Source organism: Octopus sinensis, linkage group LG29, assembly GCF_006345805.1.
Source record: "Octopus sinensis linkage group LG29, ASM634580v1, whole genome shotgun sequence".
NCBI classification, from domain to species: Eukaryota; Metazoa; Mollusca; class Cephalopoda; order Octopoda; family Octopodidae; genus Octopus; species Octopus sinensis.
This window is the reverse complement of record NC_043025.1, coordinates 5,863,296-5,888,950: the sequence shown is the minus strand read 5'-3', so window position 1 is coordinate 5,888,950 and position 25,655 is coordinate 5,863,296. Positions and strand designations below refer to the sequence as shown.

General features: G+C 42.1%; 1 protein-coding gene across 2 annotated transcripts in view; it reads left to right on the top strand.

Moving 5' to 3' along the window:
• The first annotated feature begins 12,890 nt into the window (after window positions 1-12,890).
• LOC115226219 (papilin) overlaps window positions 12,891-25,655 on the top strand; it is a 75,920-nt gene continuing 63,155 nt past the window's right edge. For both annotated transcript variants that reach the window (XM_036514904.1, XM_036514903.1), the window contains exons 1-6: window positions 12,891-13,038; window positions 14,836-14,954; window positions 18,802-18,853; window positions 20,054-20,153; window positions 22,615-22,748; window positions 24,989-25,112. In XM_036514904.1, the coding sequence (XP_036370797.1) occupies window positions 12,952-13,038; window positions 14,836-14,954; window positions 18,802-18,853; window positions 20,054-20,153; window positions 22,615-22,748; window positions 24,989-25,112 (616 nt within the window). In that variant the 5' untranslated portion in view covers window positions 12,891-12,951. The remainder of the gene's footprint in view (window positions 13,039-14,835; window positions 14,955-18,801; window positions 18,854-20,053; window positions 20,154-22,614; window positions 22,749-24,988; window positions 25,113-25,655) is intronic.

Below are 25,655 nucleotides of genomic sequence, written 5' to 3'. Positions count from 1 at the left end.
TCATTCTTGTGTGTTTGATTAGTAACAATTAATGAAGCTTGTAAGTTACGTTTTAATGATGTAATTTGGTTGGAGAAAATCCCTGGAGAAGGACATCATGCTCGGAATGGTCAGTGGCAAGAGAGGAAGAGGCCGACCAAGAACTCGCTGGCTTGACACCATCAAGAGGGAGACCGGAATGGACATAGCCAATCTGAGGGAAGCAGCCCAGGATAGAACTGACTGGAGGACACTGATCCAACGAGTGACCGAGAGTCGACTTCGACTAAGCGTATATATATATATATATATACGGAATGGTCAGTGGCAAGAGAGGAAGAGGCCGACCAAGAACTCGCTGGCTTGACACCATCAAAAGGGAGACCGGAATGGACATAGCCAATCTGAGGGAAGCAGCCCAGGATAGAACTGACTGGAGGACACTGATCCAACGAGTGACCGAGAGTCGACTTCGACTGAGCGGATAGATAGATAGATAGAATTTGGTTTGGTTATGAGGTTGTTAATGTTACTGTTTCAAAGTAAACTGGATGGATTAATGAATTGGGAAAATATATTTGATAGCATGAAATTTAACGTAAACACAATTGTGTCTTCATTGTGTGTGAGTGTGTGTATACATACATATAGATACAGATATATATTTATCAAAATAAAAACATGATGCAAAGTATTTAGCGGTACATATGTTCCTGGCTTTTATTAGACGGTTTAGAAGGTTATTGACATACAAATTACATCAATTATGCATTGATATAAACCGTCTAATAAAAGCCAGAAACATATGTACCGCTAAATCCTTTGCATCATGTTTTTATTTTGATAAATATACTCTATCACCTACACCACTAAATGGCATATACAGGTGCTTACAATTATCAAGTATTCACCCTGAATTTTTTTGTAGATATAGATATAGATAGGTACAGAAATAGATAGATAGATAGATAGGTAAATAGATAGATAGATAGATAGGTAGATAGATAGATAGATAGATAGATAGACAGAGGGACAGATAGGTAGATAGATAGTTAGATAGATAGATATAGGCAGATGGATGGATAGGTAGATGTGTGTGTATGCATGCATGAATATGTATGCATGCATGTATGTGTATGTATGCATGTATATATGTTTGTGTGTATATGTGTGTATGTGTATATACACACATATATATACTGCAAAGGATCAAGGGAATTAGATATATATATATATATATATATATATATTCTTTTGTTCCTTTATTCTTTTACTTGTTTCAGTCATTTGACTGTGGCCATGCTGGAGCACCACCTTTAGTCAAACAAATCGACTACAGGACTTATTCTTTGTAAGCCTAAGTACTTATTCTATCGGTCGCTTTTGCTGAACTGCTAAGTTACGGGGATGTAAACACACCAGCATCAATTGTCAAGCGATGTTTGGAGGAACAAACACCACCACACACACAAACATATACACACACATACATACATACATATATTGTAATATTTATGGTGTATTTTTTGAGCTATGGCTTTGATTTTGGCAAGTGGTTATTATACCCTACTTTCCTTAAATTACTACATATATATATATACGATAGGCTTCTTTCAGTTTCCGTCAACCAAATCCACTCACAAGGCTTTGGACGGCCCGAGTCTATAGTAGAAGACACTTGCCCAAGATGCCATGCCATGGAACTGAACCCGGAACCATGTGGTTGGTAAACAAGCTACTTACTACACAGCCACTCCCCATCATCATTTAACGTCCATTGTCCATGCTGGCATGGGTTGCATAGTTTGGCCAGAGCAAAGGATGATGATGATGATATATGTATATATATATATATATACATTTACATATATATATATATATACATTTACATATATATATACATTTACATATATATATATATATATACACACACTTGCCCAAGGTGCTACGCAGTGGGACTGAACCTGGAAACTTCAATTATTTTTGAAAGGTAATGAAGAATTTAGTCAAATAAGCTTGTCATTAAACCTTTCATAGAAGCTTTGTGTTTATTTAATTTCCAAACCAGTTTAATGCTCCGATAGATGTGTAATGTCAGTGTTCATACTCGACAGAGTGTAAGTACCTTGAGAGAAAAGTTGGACCTAAGAAGCATCAGTTGTGGTGTGCAAGAGAGACGTTTGCGCTGGTATGGTCATGTGGCGAGAATGGATGAAGATAGTTGTGTGAAAAAGTGCCACACCCTAATGGTTGTGGGAACCTGTGGAAGAGGTAGACCCAGGAAAACCTGGGACGAGGTGGTGAAGCACGACCTTCGCACTTTAGGTTTCACCAAGGAAATGACTAGAGACCGAGACCTATGGAAGTATGCTGTGCGTGAGAAGACCCGGCAGCACAAGTGAGGCCATACTCCCGTGGCCTACACCTGGGATGTAGCCAGCTCACTTATGCATTCCTTTCCTTCTTGGGACACAAAACTCCACTTGTGAAGACCTGTTGAGGCAAGTGAGGATCAGAATCGAAATCGATCAACATCAATGGAATTTGTAGCTGTGATACCAGTGCCGGTGGCACGTAAGAGAACCATCCGAATGTGGCCGTAGCCAGCACCGTCCGACTGGCCTCCGTGCCGCTGGCACGTAAAAAGCACCATCCGACCGTGGCCATTGCCAGCTTCGTCTGGTCCCCATTCCGGTGGCACATAAAAAGCACCATCCGATCGTGGCCATTTGCCAGCCCAGTCTGGCACGTAAAAAGCACCCACTACACTCACGGAGTAGTTGGCGTTAGGAAGGGCATCCAGCCGTAGAAACACTGCCAGATCAGACTGGGCCTGGTGCAGCCTCCTGGCTTCCCAGACCCCAGTTGAACCGTCCAACCCATGCTAACATGGAAAGCGGACGCTAAACGATGATGATGATGATGACAAAGCTTCTATGAAAGATTTTAATTTAAATCATTTTAAAAGATGGAGATTCTGTCATAGAACCAAGGAGGTGTCTGGCAAGTTGGTATCAAAATGGTTAAACAAAGATTTTCAGATATTTCTTAAGAGAAACAAGAGACAGAGGGAGATCAGTATTGGCTCCCATTTTTTCCAATGTCCTTCCTCAGATTAATTAGCGGCCCTAACAATGTTTTTATTTTAGCAATTACACCCTGGTTTGAGATAGTACCTGGGTGTGTTTCTCGGCTGGAGATGTTGCTTCAGGGTTGCTGTCCAGGTGTGTTGTTATTTTATGGCAATTTTTAGCCATGGTTGACTGGTATTCTGGAAGAATATCATCTCCATTGATGTAGACATTACCAGCATCTATGCACTTAATTCTATCTCCACACTTCAAAGTCTGTCTGAGTATGTACATACATAGGCGCAGGAGTGGCTGTGTGGTAAGTAGCTTGCTTACCAACCACATGGTTCCGGGTTCAGTCCCACTGCATGGCACCTTGGGCAAGTGTCTTCTACTATAGCCTTGGGCCGACCAAAGCCTTGTTAGTGGATTTGGTAGACGGAAACTGAAAGAAGCCTGTTGTATATATGTATATATACTTTTGTGTATCTAGCTTTTGTGTATCTAGTACACACTTCGCCTTTTAATGTACTTATATATGAATAATATATGGCGTGTGCTAGAACACCGGCGATAATAATTAATTTTATTGTATCGCATTTGACTTTGTTTACGTATATATATATATATATATATATATATATATGCGTGTGTGCATGTATGTTTGTGTGTCTGTGTTTGTCCCCCTAGCATTGCTTGACAACCGATGCTGGTGTGTTTACGTTGCCGTCACTTAGCAGTTTGGCAAAAAGAGACCAATAGAATAAGTACTGGGCTTACAAAAGAATAAGTCCCGGGGTCGAGTTGCTCGATTAAAGGCGGTGCTCCAGCATGGCCGCAGTCAAATGACTGAAACAAGTAAAAGAGACATGTGAGTGTATACAAATGCATGTGTATGTGTGTGTGTGTGTATGAAATTTTTGTAGTTAGTTCTACTTATACAAGATATGTATATGTATATAGGAACAAGTGTGGCTGTGTGGTAAGTAGTTTGTTTCTCGGCTACATGGTTCCAGGTTCAGTCCCACTGTGTAACACCTTGTGAAAGTGCCCTCTACTATGGCCCCAAAGCCTTGTGAGTGGATTTAGTAGATAGAAACAGAAAGAAGCTTGTCATATATGTTTGTTTGTATAGTGCACTTCATATTCAAGGCTCTGATGAAGCTATAGGAGTCCACCACATCTTATAGCAGAAACGGCTATAAGCTATTGAAGTTCATTACATAACATTTGTTTTTTCCAGCATACATACATAAATATATATGTACAAATATATGTATGTATGTATGTATGTATGTATTTATGGATGGATGGATGGATGTATGTATATATATATATGTGTGTGTGTGTGTGTGTGTGTGTATATATATATGTGTGTGTGTGTATGTATATGAGAGAGAGAGAGAGAGAGAGAGAAAGGAGGGCAATGTTGACATATATGATCATATATCTTTATGTGCGTATATGAATAGAAGATATAGATATAAAGTTTGTATATATATATATATATATATATATATATATATGTGTGTGTGTGTGTGTGTGTGTGAGCCGATAAAGTAACTCCTTGACACGTCTTGCTGTAGGCGTTTGAAAGTAAATCAGGTTGGTACATCATCCTCACAACCATCGGTACCATCACACAAACACCTACCACGACCGGGGCTACTACTACCATCACTACAACTGTCATCCACTGTACACCCCACCCCCACCCCGATATTACCAGCATCACCAGCATCATCATCATCATCATCATCATATCACTACCACCACTACTACTGCTACTACCATCATCACCGCCGTCACCTCCAATGCCACCACTGCCACCACCACCACTACCACCACCACCTTTCCAACCACCAAACATTCAAAAATAAGATGTCAAAGCCATGCTGCTGCCTCTGTTGCTGTTGCTGCTGGTGGGTGTGGCAGGTTCGTTACCATTGACAACAACAGCTGTGCGACTCTGTGTGTGTGTGTGTGTCTGTGTATGCATATGTTTGTGTATGTTTGTGTGCGTTTGTGTCTGTGTGTGTGTGTGTGTGTGACTGTGTGTGTGTGTGTGTGTGTGTGTGTGTGTGTGTGTATGTGTGTGTATCTGTGTATGTGTGTGGCTGTGAGCGTGAGTGTGTGTGTGACTCTGTGTGTGTGTGTGTGTGTGTGTGCATGTGTGTGTGTCCGTGTATGCATGTGTGTGCGTTTGTGTCTGTGTATGTGTGTGGCTGTGTGCGTGAGTGTGTGTGTGTGTGTGTGTATGCATGTGTTTGTGTGTGTGTATGTGTGTGTCTGTGTATGTGTGTGGCTCTGTGTGTGTGTGTGTGTTTAAAGTGGCAGGGTGAGGTCAGTTCTTTGCAGAGATCTGATGGCGGAGGGGGGGGATGTTTCAGCAGAGGGGCAAGGTGGAGGTGTGGGGAGAAAGAAAGGAAGCTGCCACCCTACCCCTACCCCTACCCCCACACCCCCCACTCCCATCACCCCCACCCCTGCCTTGCCATCATTTTAAAGGAAACTTGTTCTGTTTACATCAAAATTGCTTATCAGCATCTCGCAATGTATGTGATGTGTAGGTTTGGTGACACACAGACAGATGACCTAGACAAGAAGACAGTTAGACACATCAGCCAATGCCATGCATGAGATAGCAGCTAAATCTACCCTTGTATCACTCTATGCTCTTTTACTCTTTTACTTGTTTCAGTCATTTGACTGCGGCCATGCTGGGGCACCGCCTCTAATCGAGCAACTCGAACCCGGGACTTATTCTTTTGTAAGCCCAGTACTTATTCTATCGGTCTCTTTTGCCGAACCGCTAAGTAACGGGGGACATAAACACACCAGCATCGGTTGTCAAGCAATGCTACGGGGAAAAAACACAGACACGCACACACACACACACATATATATATATATATATATATATACATATATATGACGGGCTTCTTTCAGTTTCCGTCTACCAAATCCACTCACAAGGCTTTGGTCGGCCCGAGGCTATAGTAGATGACACTCGCCCAAGGTGCCATGCAGTGGGACTGAACCCAGAACCATGTGGTTGGTAAACAAGCTATTTACCACACAGCCACTCCTGCGCCTGCTCTTTAAAAACAATGATCTTTTTCATGGTGATGTTGTCAGCTAACGTTTTACTCTCTAGTGTTTATTCATCGTTGATATTTTTGGCTCAGTGGTTAGAGTATTGGGCTGACAATCATAAGGTAGTGAGTTCAAGTCCCGGACTGAGCTATGTGTTATGTTCTTGAGCAAGACACTTTATTTCAAGTTGCTCCAGTTAACTCAGCTGTAGAAATGAGTTGTAATGTCACTGGTGCCAAGCTGTATCAGCCCCTTTGCCTTTCCCTTGGATAACATCAGTGGCATGAAGAGGGGGAGGCTAGTGCCCATGGGTGACTGCTGGTCTTCCATAAAACAATCTTGCCCAGACTTGTGCCTCAGAGGGTAACTTTCTAGGTGTAATCCCGTGGTCATCCGTGACCAAAGGGGGATCTTTACTCTTTATATCATATATATGTATATATGTGTCTATATATGTATATATGAGATGGTGCCTAGCTCAGTGGTTAGAGTGTTGGGCTCACTATCATGAGGTTGTGAGTTCGATTCCTGGACCAGGCTGTGTGTTGTGTTCTTGAACAAGACACTTTATTTCACATTGCTCCTGTTAACTCATCTGTAGAAATGAGTTGTAACATCACTGGTGCCAAGCTGTATTGGCCCCTTTGCCTTTCCCTTGGATAACATCGGTGGTATGGAGAGGGGAGGCATGGTATACATGGGTGTCGGTTTGGTGACACACCATCAAGCGGTTGTCAAGCGATGGTGGAAGGGGACAAACACAGACACACAAATATATACACACATATACACATACATACGCAAATATCAATAAAATCCCCGTTTTCACAGCAAAGCAACCACTGTAGCACCCCAAAACGTCTCCCAATCAATTTCTCACCTCAAGTTACCCCCTCCTTTAAATATTAATCCCCTTCCAACCCCATTTAGACCCCTTTTTACATAAAAATCCAATTTATATCAATGTTCGCCTTCTTCATTTTATAGATTATATATATATATATATATATATATATATATATATATATATATATATATATATATATATATATATATATATACATACATATACATACATGCATGTATATATACATGCATGTATGTATATATACATAAATGTGTGTATGTATATGCATGTATGTATATATATATATATATATATATATACACACACATATATGCATGTTTATGTGTATATGCAGATATATATATATAGATGATAGAGAGATAAATAGTTAGTTATAGATATAGATATCTATTTACCTATGTGTATATATGTATATATATGTGCATATGTGCGTATGTTTTTCCCTGTTGACTGGGAACTATGTCAGGTATGTAGGTGAAAAGACACAGTTGGGTAGACATCGAACAAATTACAAGGGTATTGATAGGGGTACCGACATATGTGGGACTGCTAGTTCCCAGCAAATCCCTTATATGCCACCCCTACATTTTCATCACTATATACCTCCTTCCCACCTGCCGCTCTTACTCTAATGTCACCTAAGAAAATGTCCTTCTAGTAAGACACCTGTTTGAGTTTGGGTGGTGGGGTGCACAGGTGTATGGACATGGCTGAGTGGTTAAGATGATGTTTGGTTCTCATGCGTAGCTGTACGTGTTCAATCCCATCTTGTACTGCTATGGTCAAGTGTCTTTCACTATGGCCTGAAGCTTATTCTCTTAGGCGCAGGATGTGCTTTCATGTTTCTCTCATTGGCTCACACATACTTTATCTTTTCCTTGTTTCAGTCATTTGACTGCGGCCATGCTGGAGCACCGCCTTTAGTCGAGGCAAATCGACCCCGGGACTTATTCTTTGTAAGCCCAGTACTTATTCTATCGGTCTCTTTTGCCGAACCGCTAAGTGACGGGGACGTAAACACACCAGCATTGGTTGTCAAGCAATGCTAGGGGGACAAACACACAAACACACACACATACACACACACATATATATATATACATATATACGACAGGCTTCTTTCAGTTTCCGTCTACCAAATCCACTCACAAGGCATTGGTAGGCCCGGGGCTATAGCAGAAGACACTTGCCCAAGATGCCACGCAGTGGGACTGAACCCGGAGCCATGTGGTTGGTTAGCAAGCTACTTACCACACAGCCACTCCTGCGCCTATACATACATACATACATACATACATAAGACAGTAGTGTGTGATTTGAGGGAGATTTGGTTGCTATTTCTACCAGGTCTAGCTCCTATGTAGAGGTCTCCCTCATTGGCTCATACATACATATATACATAAGACAGTAGTGTGTGATTTGAGGGAGATTTGGTTGCTATTTCTACCAGGTCTAGCTACCATGTAGAGGTCTCCCTCATTGGCTCATACATACATATATACATAAGACAGTAGTGTGTGATTTGAGGGAGATTTGGTTGCTATTTCTACCAGGTCTAGCTACATGTAGAGGTCTCCCTCATGGCTCATACATACATATATACATAAGACAGTAGTGTGTGATTTGAGGGAGATTTGGTTGCTATTTCTACCAGGTCTAGCTCCTATGTAGAGGTCTCCCTCATTGGCTCATACATACATATATACATAAGACAGTAGTGTGTGATTTGAGGGAGATTTGGTTGCTATTTCTACCAGGCCTAGCTACCATGTAGAGGTCTCCCTCATTGGCTCATACATACATAAGACAGTAGTGTGTGATTTGAGGGAGATTTGGTTGCTATTTCTACCAGGTCTAGCTCCTATGTAGAGGTCTCCCTCATTGGCTCACACATACATACATATATAAGACAGTAGTGTGTGATTTGAGGGAGATTTGGTTGCTATTTCTACCAGGTCTAACTACCTTGTAGAGGTCTCCCTCATTGGCTCATACATACATATATACGTAAGACAGTAGTGTGTGATTTAAAGGAGATTTGGCTGCTATTTCTACCAAGTCTACTTACCATGTACAGTTCTCTCTCATTGGCTCATACATACATAAGACAGGAGGGTGGGATTTAAGGGAGATTTGGTTGCTATTTCTACCAGGCCTAGCTACCTTGTAGAGGTCTCCCTCATTGGCTCATACATACATATATACGTAAGACAGTAGTGTGTGATTTAAAGGAGATTTGGCTGCTATTTCTACCAAGTCTACTTACCATGTACAGTTCTCTCTCATTGGCTCATACATACATAAGACAGGAGGGTGGGATTTAAGGGAGATTTGGCTGTTATTTCTACCACGTCTAGCTCCCATGTAGAGGTCTCCCTCATTGGCTCATACATACATGGATACATACATAAGACTGTAGTGTGTGATTTGAGGGAGATTTGGTTGCTATTTCTACCAGGCCTAGCTCCTATGTAGAGGTCTCCCTCATTGGCTCATACATACATATATACATAAGACAGTAGTGTGTGATTTGAGGGAGATTTGGTTGCTATTTCTACCAGGCCTAGCTACCTTGTAGAGGTCTCCCTCATTGGCTCATACATACATATATACGTAAGACAGTAGTGTGTGATTTAAAGGAGATTTGGCTGCTATTTCTACCAAGTCTACTTACCATGTACAGTTCTCTCTCATTGGCTCATACATACATAAGACAGGAGGGTGGGATTTGAGGGAGATTTGGTTGCTATTTCTACCAGGTCTAGCTCCTATGTAGAGGTCTCCCTCATTGGCTCATACATACATATATACATAAGACAGTAGTGTGTGATTTGAGGGAGATTTGGTTGCTATTTCTACCAGGTCTAGCTCCTATGTAGAGGTCTCCCTCATTGGCTCATACATACATATATACATAAGACAGTAGTGTGTGATTTGAGGGAGATTTGGTTGCTATTTCTACCAGGTCTAGCTCCTATGTAGAGGTCTCCCTCATTGGCTCATACATACATATATACATAAGACAGTAGTGTGTGATTTGAGGGAGATTTGGTTGCTATTTCTACCAGGTCTAGCTCCTATGTAGAGGTCTCCCTCATTGACTCATACATACATGGATACATACATAAGACTGTAGGGTGTGATTTGAGGGAGATTTGGCTGCTATTTCTACCAGGTCTAGCTACCAGGTAGAGGTCTCCCTCATTGGCTCATACATACATATATAAATAAAACAGTAGTGTGTGATTTAAAGGAGATTTGGCTGCTATTTCTACCAGGTCTAGCTACCAGGTAGAGGTCTCCCTCATTGGCTCATACATACATATATAAATAAAACAGTAGTGTGTGATTTAAAGGAGATTTGGCTGCTATTTCTACCAGGTCTACTTACCATGTACAGTTCTCTCTCATTGGCTCATACATACATAAGACAGGAGGGTGGGATTTAAAGGAGATTTGGGTGTTATTTCTACCATGTCTAGCTCCTATGTAGAGGTCTCCCTCATTGGCTCATACATACATATATAAATAAAACAGTAGTGTGTGATTTAAAGGAGATTTGGCTGCTATTTCTACCAGGTCTAGCTACCATGTAGAGGTCTCCCTCATTGGCTCATATATATATATATATATATATATATATATATATATATATATATATATAACAGTAGTGTGTGATTTGAGGGAGATTTGGCTGCTATTTCTACCATGTCTAGCTGCTATATGGAAGTCTCCCTCATTGGCTCATACATACATATATACATACATAAGACAGTAGGGTGTGATTTGAGGGAGATTTGGCTACCATTTTCAGCAAATCAACACCAGATGGAGTTTTCCCCTCTTAACTAGTCTTTTTTTTTTCTTTCAGTGAGGTCAAGATTTGCTTGACCTTTTGATGGCACACTTGCAATAATGACCTAGCAACTCCAGTCCTCCCTTTTCCCTCGCACTTAACTTTCGCCACTCTCACCCATGACTAACACCACTTTCAACTGACCAATTGCCTCATTCACTTCTGTCATGTCCTGTCATACACAGGTGACGAGCAGAGAGCAGACAAATCTCTCTCAAATCTCACATTTCTGTCTCAAGTATGTATGTGTGTGCATACATATATACATAGATACATACATATATGTATGTAGGCGCAGGAGTGGCTGTGTGGTAAGTAGCTTGTTTACCAACCACATGGTTCCAGGTTCAGTCCCACTGCGTGGCACCTTGGGCAAGTGTCTTCTACTATAGCCTCGAGCCGACCAAAGCCTTGTGAGTGGATTTGGTAGACGGAAACTGAAAGAAGCCCGTCGTATATATATGTATATGTATATATGTGTGTGTGTGTGTTTGTGTGTCTGTGTTTGTCCCCCCAACATAACTTGACAACCGATGCTGGTGTGTTTACATTACCGTAACTTAGTGGTTTGGCCTAAGAGACCGATAGAATAAGTACTGGGCTTACAAAGAATAAGTCCTGGGGTCCATTTGCTCGACTAAAGGCGGTGCTCCAGCATGGCCGCAGTCAAATGACTGAAACAAGTAAAAGAGAATAAAAGAGAAAATATATATGAGTGTGTATCGTTGGCGATTTTCTTTCCCCGTCTTCCCTTCTTTGGACTTTCTCTATATTTCTGATGAAGAGCTCCGCTCGAAACGTGAAATCCTCCTTCTTTCTTCTTTTTCCTGAGCGTTCAATAACACTGTACTTACTCCATGTCCTCATGTTGTTTTTTTTGTTGCTTGTTCATGTTTGCATTAACTATATATATATATATACAAACATAAATGTGACCGCGTGTGTATCGTTGGCGATTTTTTTCCTCTGTCTTCCCTTCTCTGGATCTTTCCTTTTCCTATGTTTCCGACGAAGAGCTTCGCTCGAATCGTTAAACCCTCCTTCTTTCCTTCTTTCCTGAGCGCCCAATAATACTATATTTGTTCCACGTCCTCGCGTTGTTGTGTTTTTTTGTGCTATCTTGTTTGAATTAACTTTATATATATATATACATACACACACACATTATTATCATTAAAGCAGAATAAGCTCTAATTTGAGCCTACTCTAAGCTACAAGAATGTGTGCAGCAACTTGAAGATCCACCCACCACACGTAATAGCTACGTTGTTATCCTCATTCCATAAACGGTGGCTTTTTTAACGGTTGGAGAGCTGAATCATCCTGGGGTACAGAGGATTCGCAATCTAGACAAGGGTCTGAAAGTGTAACCACACCATAGTGGGTTACATTATGGTTCCTCTGCTTTGTGGCAGAAGTAGGAAGAAAGAGTGAGAGAAAGTTGTGGTGAAAGAGTACAGCGGGGTTCACCACCACCTTCCGCTGGAGCGGCAGACGAAATACCTATTTCTTTACTACCCACAAGGGGCCAAACACAGAGGGGACAAACAAGGACAGATAAACGGATTAAGTTGATTATATCGATCCCAGTGCGTAACTGGTACTTAATTTATCGACCCCGAAAGGATGAAAGGCAAAGTCGACCTCGGCAGAAATTGAACTCAGAACATAAAGACAGACAAAATACCTATTTCTTTATTGCCCACAAGGGACTAAACATAGAGGGGACAAACAAGAACAGACAAAGGAGTCAAGTCGATTACATCAACCCCAGTGCGTAACTGGTACTTAATTTATTGATCCGAAAATGATGAAAGGCAAAGTCGACCTTGGCAGAATTTGAACTCAGAACGTAACGGCGGATGAAATATGGCTATGCATTTTGCCGATGTGGTAACGTTTCTGCCAGCTCACCGCAAGTCCGCTGCCCTAACCACTGGGCCATTGAGCCTCCCCTTTTGTTGTTGTTGTTGTAGCCATTGTTGCTTATGTTTTTGTTTTGTTTTGTATATTTCAGGTTCAGCAGAGTCCAATGAGCATCGATTGTTAAAGGGAAGAAGAGACAACTAACTTCTGTTGCAATGATGACAGCAAAGGTACCACAAAGTGGTACCTGGCTGCCCTGGTTGACCACCTGTATCCTGGTTTTTGCTTCCCTATTGCCACAGGTAAAATATAAATATACTACCTGTATGTGTTTTTGCATGTTTGTGCATGTATGTGTGTGTGTGTGAATACATATATATATACATACAAAAAATAAGCAACAAGAATGGATCAGTAATTTAGTACAATTGTTTCATACTATAACAATTTATTAAAGCTGCAAATATTTGCAGCTTTAATAAATTGTTATAGTATGAAACAATTGTACTAAATTACCGGATCCATCTTGTTGCTTATTTTTTGGTTATAATCACCCCACATAATTTTATGGGTAATACCATAAAAAATTCTGGTGCATCTAAATTAAGTACCATATTCATTTGAATCTATACATATATATATATATATTTATATATATATATATATATCACCATGATCACCATGACCGACCAGGCTATCAGATGTTGCTACACATCGCTGGTCACAATGCGCTTCGCATTGTTTTAGCCTTCAAATGACGCCACCCCACTGGCTAAGCGGGCAGGCCAACAGAAGAAAGAGTGAGAGAAAGTTGTGGCGAAAGAGTACAGCAGGGACCGCCACCATTCCCTGCCGAAGCCTCGTGGAGCTTTTAGGTGTTTTCGCTCAATAAACACTCACAACACCCCATCTGGGAATCGAAACCGTGATGTTACGACCGCGAGTCCGCTGCCCTAACCATTGGGCCATTGCGCCTCCATATATATATATATATATATATATATATATATATATATATTATATATATATATATATACACAATTATGTGTGTGTGTGTGTGTGTGTGCATATATATATAATATATATCATCATCATCATCATCATTGTTTAACCTCCCCCTTTCATGCTAATCCTTTATGATTGCACGGGTGTGTGTGTGTGTGGTGTGTGTGTGTGCATATATATATAATATATATCATCATCATCATCATCATTGTTTAACCTCCCCCTTTCATGCTAATCCTTTATGATTGCACGGGTGTGTGTGTGTGTGTGTGCACATATATATATATATATATAAAGGCCAGTCGGGCGGTACTGGCAACGGCCATGCTCAAATGGTATTTTTTCCGTGCCACCTGCACAGGAGCCACTCCAGCAGCACTGGCAACGACCTTGCTCGAATGTTGTTTTCACGTGCCACTGGCACAAGTGCCAGTAAGGCAACGCTGGTAATGATCACGCTCGGATGGTGCCTTTTACGTGCCACCATCACAGAAGCCAGTTAGCCTCGGGCTGACCAAAGCCTTGTGAGTGGATTTGGTAGACGGAAACTGAAAGAAGCCTGTCGTGTATATGTATATATATATATATAATATATATATATATATATGTATGTGTGTGTATATGTTTGTGTGTCTGTGTTTGTCCCCCTAGCATTGCTTGAGAACTGATGTTGGTGTGTTTATGTACCCGTTACTTAGCGTCTAGTGTTTATGTACCCGTTACTTAGACGTGCGCTAATACCCAGAAGGGGTCGATATGAATCACAACTATAAGATACCCGGTTTTGGTTAAACTGCACTGCAAAATGTGGGAGTAGTTAGGAATCTAAATCGTAGGAGACAGACAGCACACAACCTCACTTTTATATATAAAGATTAAACTCGTAAACCTGGGTGTCTCGTAAAGTAGGTCCTTGTAAAGTGAAGTACAGTACTCTGAAATATTTTTCTCTTTTGTCTCTTATTTTCAATCTTTCTCCCTCTCTCTCTTTCTCTCTTTTTATTTCTCTGCCTCATGCTTCATTAACACCTGGAAATGTAATGAATCTTAACGAACAAAATGAAACATAAATTAAATACCGAACCAAACTGAAGCTTCATGGACAACCCACAAATGAGACGAATTCAAATTGGAACTCTTGGACTGACGGTGTCTGCTCTCGGACTTGTGGAGGAGGTGTGATGAAGTCTACAAGAACGTGTGAGGACAGAAGGTGAGTGAATACTCCTGCTTGTCATGTGGTTAAGGAGTATTAATATCAGTAGTGGGTGAGCTGGCAGAAACGTTAGCATGCTGGGCGAAAGGCATAGCGGTATTTCATCTGCCATTATGTTCTGAGTTCAAATTCCGCCGAGGTCGACTTTGCCTTTCATCCTTTCAGGGTCGATAAATTAAGTACCAGTTATGCACTGAGGTCGATGTAATTGACATAATACCTATGTCTGTCTTTGTTTGTTCCCTCTATGTTTAGCCCCTTGTGGGTAATAAAGAAATAGGTTGAGGAGTGTTAATATCAGGGGGGAGGGGTTACAATTTTATAATCTTTTTTTAATTTAATTTTTTTAATATTCTATATCTACACACAAAAAACATGCGCATATATGTGTGTGTGTGTATAAACATACACACACACATGCATAAATGCATACATACATATATGTATATGTATGCATATACTTATATACATACACATATTTATGTACATACGCACATACACACATATGTACACACACAGGCATATATGCAGCACACACACACACACATGTCTGTATACACATTCACACATATACAGGTGTAGGCACAGCTGTGTAGTTAAGCTTCCTCTCCACACAGTTTCCATGTTCAGCATCACTGTGTGGCACCTTGGGCAATTGTCTTCCAACTTTCTAATGAGCCAGTCACAGTTTTACTTCATTTCTGCTCCACATGTATCTCCATGGATGAGAACGAAGTATTTGTAACTCTGTGCAGGACAAATATCATGAGCATCTTCATTTGGAAACCATCAATTTTGTGGGCCGTTTTGCCAGGAGTGGGGACCCTGCTGATATTTACGTCAAGTATTTGTAAATTACACACAGCAAACAAGATCCTACCACCAGACAGATTCCACTAAGGGAACATTTAGACATATGCAGCAAACAAGTCTCTCAAATTCCTAGTCTTCATTACCTTTGTTCTGTCGAAACCACAAATCAAATATGGACAAATAAAGAAAACATGTTTATTGAAAAATACAAATCACAACTCAATAAGCTATAACAACATTTTGAACAATGACCTCACACTATTGGAGTTCATATTCTCAAACACAAACACATGGACAACCATATACACAAACAAGGAAGCTATTTATCTATTTTTAGCTATTATGAACAACCAATTGTTCATAATTCCTAGTCTTCGTTACCTTTGTTCTGTCAAAACCACAAATCAAATATGGACAAATAAAGAAAACATGTTTATTGAAAAATACAAATCACAACTCAATAAGCTATAACAACATTTTGAACAATGACCTCACACTATTGGAGTTCATATTCTCAAACACAAACACATGGACAACCATATACACAAACAAGGAAGCTATTTATCTATTTTTAGCTATTATGAACAACCAATTGTTCATAATTCCTAGTCTTCGTTACCTTTGTTCTGTCAAAACCACAAATCAAATATGGACAAATAAAGAAAACATGTTTATTGAAAAATACAAATCACAACTCAATAAGCTATAACAACATTTTGAACAATGACCTCACACTATTGGAGTTCATATTCTCAAACACAAACACATGGACAACCATATACACAAACAAGGAAGCTATTTATCTATTTTTAGCTATTATGAACAACCAATTGTTCATAATTCCTAGTCTTCGTTACCTTTGTTCTGTCAAAACCACAAATCAAATATGGACAAATAAAGAAAACATGTTTATTGAAAAATACAAATCACAACTCAATAAGCTATAACAACATTTTGAACAATGACCTCACACTATTGGAGTTCATATTCTCAAACACAAACACATGGACAACCATATACACAAACAAGGAAGCTATTTATCTATTTTTAGCTATTATGAACAACCAATTGTTCATACTACCACTCACTGGGTTAACACATCATATCTGCCAGGTTAAGAAATTCACTTCCCACCCACACCTGTGTAGTTTTCCTGTTTAATCCCACTGTATGGCCTTTGGGCAAGTATCTCCTACTAATGAGTGGATTTGGTAGATGGAAACTGAAAGAAGCTTGTATATACAATGTGTTCTGGCTAAATTTGATAGTTTGTAAAGAAAGAAATGGAAGCGTAATATTCCATCAAAAGGCAAATACTTTTAACGATTAACCTTTTAGCGTTTAAACGAGCCCACATATTCTCCTTGTTTAATGTTCAAACTGGGCAGATCCAACCTCTCACACCTACCTTACAATGTCATTCTGAAAATAAACAAACAGGAGTGGCTGTGTGGTAAGTAGCTTGCTTACCAACCACATGGTTCCGGGTTCAGTCCCACTGCGTGGCACCTTGGGCAAGTGTCTTCTACTATAGCCTCGGGCCAACCAAAGCCTTGTGAGTGGATTTGGTAGACGGAAACTGAAAGAAGCCCGTTGTATATATGTATATATATATATATGTTTGTGTGTCTGTGTTTGTCCCCCTAGCATTGCTTGACAACCGATGCTGGTGTGTTTACGTCCCCGTCACTTAACGGTTCGGCAAAAGAGATCGGTAGAATAAGTACTAGGCTTACAAAGAATAAGTCCCGGGTCAAGTTGCTCGACTAAATGCGGTGCTCCAGCATGGCCGCAGTCAACTGACTGAAACAAGTAAAAGAGTAAAACACCTAACGAAGACTAGGAATAGGCGCAGGAGTGGCTGTGTGCTAAGTAGCTTGCTTACCAGGCACATGGTTCCGGGTTCAGTCCCACTGCGTGGCACCTTGGGCAAGTGTCTTCTACTATAGCCTCGGGCCGACCAAAGCCTTGTGAGTGGATTTGGTAGACAAAAACTGAAAGGAACCTGTCGTCTATATGTATATATATGTGTGTGTGTTTGTGTGTCTGTGTTTGTTCCCCCCCCCACATCGCTTGACAACCTTTCCCTTGGATGACATCAGTCATGTGGCAGGGAGGCCGGTATGCATGGGCAAATGCTCGTCTTCCATAAACAACCTTGTCCAGACTTGTGCCTCAGAGGGTAACTTTCTAGGTGCAATCCCATGGTCAGTCATGACCGAAGGGGTCTCCTCCTCTCTCACACACACACACGATGGGCTTCTTTCAGTTTCTGTCTACCAAATTCAGTCAAGGCTTTGTTTAGCCCAAGGCTATAGTAGAAGACACTATAGGGAAGGCGGCGAGCTGGCAGAAACGTTAGCACACCGGGCGAAATGCTTAGCGGTATTTCGTCTGCGTTACGTTGTGAGTTCAAATTCCGCCGAGGTCGACTTTGCCTTTCATCCTTTCGGGGTCGATAAATAAAGTACCAGTTTCGCACTCAGGTTGATGTAATCGACTTAATCCCTTTATCTGTCCTTGTTTGTCCTCTCTATGTTTAGCTCCTTGTGGGTAATAAAGAAATAAGAAACTGAAAGGAGCATATCGTGTATATGTGTGTGTGTGTGTGTGTGTGTGTGTGTCTGTTTGTCCTCTCTATGTTTAGCCCCTTGTGGGTAGTAAAGAAATAGATATTTCGTCTGCCGCTACATTCTGAGTTCAAAATCCGCCGAGGTCGACTTTGCCTTTCATCCTTTCGGGGTCGATAAATAAAGTACCAGTTTCGCACTGGGGTCGATGTAATCGACTTAATCGCTTTGTCTGTCCTTGTTTGTCCCCTCTATGTTTAGCCCCTTGTGGGTAGTAAAGAAATAAGAATAAGTAGAAGACACTTGTCCAAGGTGCCATGCAGTAGGACTGAACCTGGAACCACGTGGTTGGGAAGCAAGCTTCTTATCAACAGCCGCACCTCACACACACAAAGCAATATGTTTTGTAGTTCCTTCATAAACGATAACATTTTTCTTTGTTTTCCGTCTCTTTCTATCAGCAATAAAGGTTGCCTTGGAAACAAAGTGAAGTACACATCTTGCAATACCCAGGTGAGTGTTGACGATGTTGATGTTGGTGTTGTTGTTGTTGTTGTGTTGTTGTTGTTGTTATTGTTGTTGTTCTTGTTCTTGTTCTTGCTGTTGTAGTTACTGCTGTAGTTGCTGCTGTTGCTTTTTTTCTTGATGCTGCTGTTGATGTTGTCATTGTTGCTTAACCCCTGGTCAACCGTAACCATCCACACCTGTGATCAAACCCATTCCAACCATGGCCACCCAGTCTTTCTCCCACGTACAGTGAGGGCTTATAACCTCATTATATTTCATAAGACAGTATAAATGAGTGGAGGAAGAGATTTGGCTATTATTTCTAGCATGTCAAGTGACACACATAAAGGTTTCTGTTTTCCTCTTCTATCCCACAATTCCCCCTTTATTCTACAATTCCCTTCTAGCCCACAATCCACTTCTATCCCACAATTCCTTTCTATCCCACAATCTTCTATTTCCCAATACCCTTTTATCCCACAATCCCCCTCTATCCCACAGTTCCCTTCCATCCCACAATTCGCTTCTGTCCCACAATCTCCTTCCATCCTACAATCTGCTTGTATTCTACATTTCCTCTCTGCCCCACAATTTCCCTCTATTCCACAGTTTCCCTCTGCCCTACAATCACCTCTATCCCACAATTCCTTTCTATCCCACAATTCCCTTCTTTCCCACAATCTCCTTCCATCCTACAATCTGTTTGTATTCTACATTTCCTCTCTGCCCCACAATTTCCCTCTATTCCACAGTTTCCCTCTACCCCCACAATCACCTCTATCCCACAATTCCTTTCTATCCCACAATTCCCTTCTTTCCCACAATCTCCTTCTATCCTACAATCCACTTCTATTCTACAGTTCCTCTCTGCCCCACAATTCCCATCTATCCCACAATTCCCCTTCAATCCTACAATCCCCTTCTATTCCACAATTCCTTTCTATCCTATGACACCCCCTCTATCCCACATCTCCCTCTTCTACTCCCTCATTACTCCTTACCTACCCTTCATTTTCCCCCTCAACATCACATGCCCCCGAACACATCATTACAACCTCTACCTCACCATCCCCTCTCTCCACCCCTTACTTTATACCTCACAATCAAGTTAAGATGGATGAGTGGCCTGTACCCTTCCAATCCCTTGTCTGTTGCATCCATCATACCAGTAACCATGGTTACATATTGTTTCCATTATATTTTCAGGATTGTCCAGATGACACCGATTTCCGGTCACTCCAGTGTGCTGACTTCAACCAAAAACCTATGAAAGACGTTTACTACGAATGGGTCCCATATCTTGGCGGTGAGTATACAGGTTTAATCTTAGGTAGAAGAGAATGAAAATAGATGATAATGATAATAATAATAATAATAATAATAATAGTTGTAGTAATGCAGTGGGACTGAACCCACTGCATGGCACCTTGGGCAAGTGTCTTCTATTCTACCCTTGTGAGTGGATTTGTTGACAGAAACTGAAAGAAGCCTGCCGTGTGTGTGTCTGTGTTTGTCCCTCCCAACATCGCTTGACAACCAATGTTGGTGTGTTTACAAACCTGTAACTTAGTGATTTGGCAAAAGAGTCCAATAGAATAAGTACTAGGCTTACAAAGAATAAGTCCTGGAGTCGATTCGTTTGACTAAAGATGGTGCTCCAACATGGCCACAGTCAAATGACTGAGACAAGTAAAACAAAACAATTTATATATATATCTTTCTCCATTCAAGTTATTACCTCCCTCGGCATTACACACAAAGTGTTGTGGAAGAATTCCTTCTATGTGACTAAAATTGGACTGACACATATCTATTAAATAGACAGCAATTGAGTTCATGTGAGCTGTTCATTGTGAGCAGTTCACTGTGAGCAGTTCGCTGTGAGCAGTTTGCTGTGAGCAGTTCACTGTGAGCAGTTCCCTGTGAGCAGTTCGCTGTGAGAGGTTCACTGTGAGCAGTTCGCTGTGAGCAGTTCACTGTGTGCAGTTCCCTGTGAGCAGTTCGCTGTGAGCAGTTCGCTGTGAGCAGTTCCCTGTGAGCAGTTCCCTGTGAGCAGTTCGCTGTGAACAGTTCGCTGTGAGCAGTTCACTGTGAGTAGTTCCCTGTGAGCAGTTCGCTGTGAACAGTTCGCTGTGAGCAGTTCACTGTGAGTAGTTCCCTGTGAGCAGTTTGCTGTGAGCAGTTCCCTGTGAACAGTTCGCTGTGAGCAGTTCGCTGTGAGCAGTTCGCTGTGAGCAGTTTGCTGTGCGCAGTTCGCTGTGAGCAGTTCGCTGTGAGTAGTTCAAGTGAGCAGTTCCCTGTGAGCAGTTCCCTGTGAGCAGTTCGCTGTGAGCAGTCCGCTGTGAGCAGTTTGCTGTGAGCAGTTTGTTGTGAGCAGTTCGCTATGAGCAGTTCGCTGTGAGCAGTTCGCTGTGAGCAGTTCGTTGTGAGCAGTTCACTGTGAGCAATTCACTGTAAGCAGTTCGCTGTGAGCAGTTCACTGTGAGCAGTTCCCTGTGAGCAGTTCGCTGTGAGCAGTTCGCTGTGTGCAGTTCCCTGTGAGCAGTTCGCTGTGAGCAGTTCGCTGTGAGCAGTTCGCTGTGAGCAGTTCGCTGTGAGCAGTTCCCTGTGAGCAGTTCGCTGTGAACAGTTCGCTGTGAGCAGTTCACTGTGAGTAGTTCCCTGTGAGCAGTTTGCTGTGAGCAGTTCCCTGTGAACAGTTCGCTGTGAGCAGTTTGCTGTGAGCAGTTCGCTGTGAGCTGTGAGCAGTTCGCTGTGTGCAGTTCGCTGTGAGCAGTTCGCTGTGAGCAGTTCGAGTGAGCAGTTTGCTGTGAGCAGTTCGCTGTGAGCAGTTTGCTGTGAGCAGTTCCCTGTGAGCAGTTCGCTGTGAGCAGTTCACTGTGAGTAGCTCCCTGTGAGCAGTTTGCTGTGAGCAGTTCCCTGTGAACAGTTCACTGTGAGCAGTTTGCTGTGAGCAGTTCGCTGTGAGCTGTGAGCAGTTCGCTGTGTGCAGTTCGCTGTGAGCAGCTTGCTGTGAGCAGCTCGCTGTGAGCAGTTCGAGGTGAGCAGTTCGAGTGAGCAGTTTGCTGTGAGCAGTTCGCTGTGAGCAGTTTGCTGTGAGCAGTTCGCTGTGAGCAGTTCGCTGTGAGTAGTTCGCTGTGAGCAGTTCGCTGTAAGCAGTTCACTGTGAGCAGTTCGCTGTGAGCAGTTCACTGTGAGCAGTTCGCTGTGAGCAGTTCGCTGTGAGCAGTTCGCTGTGAGCAGTTCGAGTGAGCAGTTCGCTGTGAGCAGTTCGCTGTGAGCAGTTCGCTGTGAGCAGTTCGCTGTGAGCAGTTCGCTGTGAGCAGTTCGAGTGAGCAGTTCGCTGTGAGCAGTTCGCTGTGAGCAGTTCGCTGTGAGCAGTTCGCTGTGAGCAGTTCGCTGTGAGCAGTTCGAGTGAGCAGTTCGCTGTGAGCAGTTCGCTGTGAGCAGTTCGCTGTGAGCAGTTCGCTGTGAGCAGTTCGCTGTGAGCAGTTCACTGTGAGCAGTTTGCTGTGAGCAGCTTGCTGTGAGCAGTTCGCTGTGAGAAGTTCTATGTACACATCCAGGAATAAGACACCTGACTATAATAATGATTATCAAAGATCAAAGTTAGTGAAACATTGGGTAGATGTATATACTAACCATTTTTCTTCTCGTCATCCCCTCTCCAGACATTAAGTCAATAGTGTGAAAAATGTTTAAAATCAACAAGTTATCTCAAGCATTTTTTAAACCATTTCGTAATGTGTCTGTGTGTCCCTTTATAGATGATGCTGACAGATGTGCCTTGGTATGTTCAGCTGTGAACGGAACCTTGCGAGAAACCATGAAGGGCAAGGTCGTGGATGGTACCTCATGTAATGCACATGGCACGGAGGTGTGTGTTGATGGCACATGTAAGGTAAGAAACCCAGTGACATGACTCTTTTTCTTTCTTCATTTTCCTTCCTTTATCTTAAGTGGCTTCATCTTAAGGATGACTGTGTGTAGTTCAGTGGTTAGGGATTGAGGTTATGAAACCAAGTGATCAAGATTCCAATTTTTTTCTACTTCAGCCACAAGGCCTGAAATTTTGCGGGAAGGGGCCAGTTGATTAGATTGACCCCAATATGCAACTGGTTCTTAATTTATCGACACTGATCATGATGCTGACACCCTAACCACAAAGCCACACGCCTCCATATGAAATTATATCAGATTTTGGTACATTATAAGTCATTGATAACACAAAGTCCTGCTACACAAAAAAACATTTATATGGACTTGTGCCCTCTATGTTGAATTATTAAATAAATAAGATGTGGACTTCCACAACGGAATCATATCAGGCCTTGCTACTTCATCAGTTATAAGTTAAGTTAAGTTAAGTTAATTTTTGGGCTCAAAAAGCAAAATGCAAGGCCATGTAGGGGGACATGGAGTTATGCACAGGGAGGGTGTTCATGCAAAGAGTTCAGGCCATTTCTGGTCAAGAGAGACTTTGAACTGAGCAGTCGTCGGCATCTTCACTATCTCGTCCGGCAGCTTATTCCACGGATCCGCGACCCGGACGGAGAAAGCCTCTCTCCTTCGATTGAGATGAAATCGTCGCAGATAGAGCTTTCCGGAGTGACCCCGCAGCCGACGCTCTGGAGCAGGAGTGAAGAACAGCTCTTTCGAGAGGTTACACTTTCCACTTATGATGTTGTGAGCAAGAATGAGATCACCACAGCAGCTGTGTTTTTCTAGAGAATAAAGGTCGAGCGTCTTCAGCCTTTCTTCATAAGACAAATTCTTGAGACCAAGAACCATGCGGGTAGCCAGCTTCTGGACTCTTTCGAGATGATGTATGTCTTTGAGGAGATAAGGAGATAATATGTTTTCTATTTAGTGATAACACTGTTCATACAATGTCCTACTTACTCTCTTATGGCCACTGCTGCTCCAAGATCCCTTACTGTTAAGAAACAGGACAACTGGGTACCTTGCAGCACCCAGTTACCAGGAAGGTGGCTTTGTAGTATTGGGTTGTAAAGAAGCCGTGTACCGGTAGAAGGAGAGCTAGCAGAATTGTTAGCACGCCGGGCGAAATACTTAGTGGTATTTCGTCTGCCATTACGTTCTGAGTTCAAATTCTGCTGAGGTCGACTTTGCCTTTCATCCTTTCATCCTTTCATCGATATAATCGACTTAATCCGTTTGTCTGTCCTTGTTTGTCCTTGTTTGTCCCCTCTCTGTTTAGCCCCTTGTGGGTAGTAAAGAAATAGGTATTTTGTCTGCCGTTACGTTCTGAGTTCAAATTCTGCTGAGGTCGACTTTGCCTTTCATCATTTCGAGGTCGATTAAATAAGTACCAGTTATGCACTGGGGTCGATATAATCGACTTAATCCGTTTGTCTGTCCTTGTTTGTCCCCTCTGTGTTTAGCCCCTTGTGGGTAGTAAAGAAATAGGTATTTCATCTGCTGCTATGTTCTGAGTTCAATTTCCGCCGAGGTCGACTTTGCCTTTCATCCTTTCGGGGTCGATTAAATAAGTACCAGTTACGCGCTGGGGTCGATATAATCGACTTAATCCGTTTGTCTGTCCTTGTTTGTCCCCTCTGTGTTTAGCCCCTTGTGGGTAGTAAAGAAATAGGTATTTCGTCTGCCTCTACGTTCTGAGTTCAAATTCCGCCGTGGTCGACTTTGCCTTTCATCCTTTCAAGGTCGATAAATTAAGTACCAGTTACGCACTGGGGTCGATATAATCGAATTAATCCGTTTGTCTGTCCTTGTTTGTCCTCTCTGTGTTTAGCCCCTTGTGGGTAGTAAAGAAATAGGTATTTCATCTACCGTTACGTTCTGAGTTCAAATTCTGCCAAGGTTGACTTTGCCTTTCATCCTTTCGGGGTCGATTAAATCAGTACCAGTTACACGCTGGGGTCGATATAATCGGCTTAATCTGGTTGTCTGTCCTTGTTTGTCTCCTCTATGTTTGGCCCCTTGTGGGTAGTAAAGAAATAGGTAGAAGGAGAGTAACACCTTTGGTTCCACTTCTTTCCCCTACAAGGAGGGTTAGCCGGGGGTCAGTAGCTGAGGGAAGCAGCTTTTCTTGGACCTTTGCATTCATTCATGTTGCTGTTGTTGTTGTCATTTCATTTGTTCTTTTCCTTTTTTTTTCAGAGCGTTGGCTGTGATCGAGTACTTGGGTCTTCCAAAGCAGAGGACGCCTGCAGGATCTGTGGAGGTGAAGGAAAACACTGCAAGACAGTCAAGAAGTCTGTGGAAACCACTAAACTCAAGAATGGTCAGTGTTCTTCACTTTCTGAAGCTGTATACGTGTTAGTGTGGATAGGAGGGTGTACATGTAGATCTGCATGAGGGAGTGTATATATTGAAACACTCCTGTCACAACCTGGGACCTTGAAGACTGCTATAATGCAAGAAAGTATACTAGTCCCCTAATACGAGGGGCGTTCAATAAGTAATGCCCCTGACCCACTTCCCATAGCAGTAGAGCAACGACACTTGGCACAGTTATTAGTCTTTCCCTACATAGGAACCACCCAGAGTTACACATTTCTCCCATCGTTTGATGCAGCTCTGGAGACCGTGTTTTTGTAGAAGACCCCAGCTTGGTCCTCCAACCACGACGTAACTTCAGAAATCAAGGCTGCATCATCTGGGAAACGCTTTCCTTTCAAAAACAACTTCATGGCTGGGAAGAGGTGAAAATCAGAGGGTGCAAGGTCAGGAGAGTAGGGGGGTGGGGGAGGAGTTCATAGCCGCAAACCTGTGCTTTATGTATATATATAGTGTATATATATAGATGTGTGCATGTGTGTGCAAA